At 56.8% G+C, this 2,163-nt stretch overlaps 1 protein-coding gene across 1 annotated transcript; it reads left to right on the top strand.

The window, feature by feature from the left end:
• Positions 1 to 272: 272 nt before the first annotated feature.
• On the top strand, positions 273 to 1,116 carry MIND_00578100 (Cyclin N-terminal domain-containing protein; the record flags this gene model as incomplete). The annotated part of the gene is made up of 2 exons (XM_037362542.1): positions 273 to 375; positions 428 to 1,116. The coding sequence occupies 2 exons, from the start codon at positions 273 to 275 to the stop codon at positions 1,114 to 1,116; spliced, it is 792 nt and encodes a 263-aa protein (XP_037220463.1).
• Between the last annotated feature and the right edge of the window lie 1,047 nt (positions 1,117 to 2,163).

Here is a 2,163-nt window from a genome sequence, read left to right as displayed (position 1 = left end):
GCCCAGTTTGGTTAATTTGTTTGCCCCACCCACGGCGGCTAAATTGCAGGTCGTCGGCTGCTTACGTTTGCGCGATGACCGGCATGCGCCTCAATCGGGATGATCCAAATCGGGCAGCTGATCTGAGCCAGCCCGGCTCGCCTGAGTCATCCGCTTCGGGAGCCCTTTGACATCTGCCACGGGCTTTTTCGCCACGCCCATGGCCAAGGGGGTATATAAGCTGCTGCGGCTGGGCTCCTTCCGACCCACCTCCCGCCGCCCTTCCCATAACAATGCACTCTTCGCCTATACACGCTGCGTCCCTCGTGGACCCCGCCACACACTCCCCTGCCATGATGGAGCTCATCGATATACGCTTGACGAAGCCTGTTGTCGGTGCGTCGCCTCTTGTCTTTCTTTTGTCTCTGGGACTCAACGCATCTTTCAGACTACCTCATCGAATGCGTCGTTGAGACGGTCGATTTCGCGATGGGCCGTGCGTCTACTCCGAGGGGCCGAAACCCGTCGCGCTACCTCTCCTCTTTCACCACCTTTGCCAACAACGTTCTGACCAGGGCTGAAGTCACTCCGGCGACTGTCCTCGCTTCCCTCGTCTACATATCCCGCGCTTGCCCCCACCTTTCCATTGCCCTCGAAGAGTGGGCGTTAGAGCGCGTCTTTCTGGGGGCCCTCATCGTGGCGTCGAAGTACACCAACGACTCCACGCTGAAGAACATCCACTGGGCGCTTTGCACGGGCGTCTTCGGCAAGCGGGACGTGGGCCGGATCGAGCGGGAGTTCCTCGAAGTACTCAACTGGGAGTTGTCCATCAAGGAATCCGACCTCCTCGCACACCATTCCGCCTTAATGGCCGTCGCCTTCCCCGACAAGCACATCCCGATCTCCTTCGTCCCCACCCACACGCGCCATTCCTCATCCATTTCCATCCCCGACCTGGCCCCGAGCTCCCCGGGCTCCTCGCTCGGCTCGTTCTCGCCACCGACGCCGCTCCAGCAGCACGTGCCCGTCGACGTCGTGTCCGAGCCGAAGGGCCGGTTGAGCGACATCATATGCGCGTTCCCGATACCCATACCCATCCGCCACCATGCGCACAACCCCAGCATCCATGTCGCGTAAACCCCGACCCTGTCGTGCTCTTCCTAACCTGCGATCCGCGTGAATGTTAGTAACGCCTTTCGCCTTCCCCTCGGCCCTTGGCCTCTTGGCATCCCGCGCCGCAGCACACCGCTTGACGATTGCTTATGTCGCGGCTGCTGCGCGCTTTCTTGGTATATCGTCTCATCCATATCCGTTGCAATGATATCATGGACCACTTAGTACAAATACAACTAGCCCTCATTTTTGGTCTCCTCGATCTACTTACCTATCTTCGTATATAGTGTATGCTGTACAGCTCTTAGTTATAGCTAAATTTCAACAACCCAATGAAGACTGTGGGTGTGACATGACTCTAAGTTTGTGTTTTGAAGTTTCAATACTTGGTGTTTAGATCAGATTATACTTTAATACCAGTTTAACTTACGTCTGCTTGCTAGCCTGTCGGAGTAGACAAGTGAGGGCGGCTCTTCTGGCAGCTTATAGTGCTCGACCTACTTATCAGTAGTCAGCATAACGTCGAAACCCTGCTTCGTACAATCGATTATGACATTCGCGGGTTTACGTGGAGGTCGGCTGATTTTAAGTCACAGTGACCGTGACGTCACGGCTGTCACCCCTCTTTACTTTCGCCTCCCATCATCGATGGCTGGAATACACGACCTGCCGGTGGAGATCCTGGCGACGGTGCTGGGCCATCTACATCCTCGAAGACTCATCCTTTGCCGCCTAGTCAGTGTTTTCCCGCCGCTTCTTGTGATGGCCCAACCCAGGCTGAGCCAACAAGTGTAGGTATCGCGCCTCTGGAATGAACTGGCAGAGAACACGCCCAAGCTGAAGTACAGCGCCGAACTGTGGCGCGATGGGCTGCTCCCTGGCAACACTGGGGCCGCCAATCTCACCGAATGCCTGACGGATTTGGTGGCGCGTCGCGAGGCTTGGCGCCAAGTGCAAGAGACGGCAAAGCGCGTTGTCAAGATGCAGTCGCCAGATATGTGTCGCGCCCACGAGCTTGGCAGTGGAGTGTTTGTGCTGCAGGAAACACTGGGCAAACTGAATGTTCTGCGC

Source organism: Mycena indigotica (assembly GCF_014461135.1).
Source record: "Mycena indigotica strain 171206Taipei chromosome Unknown Mind.scaff0005, whole genome shotgun sequence".
Classification (NCBI taxonomy): Eukaryota; Fungi; Basidiomycota; class Agaricomycetes; order Agaricales; family Mycenaceae; genus Mycena; species Mycena indigotica.
The sequence above is the reverse complement of the archived record's forward strand: the minus strand, read 5'-3'. Positions and strand labels throughout refer to the sequence as shown.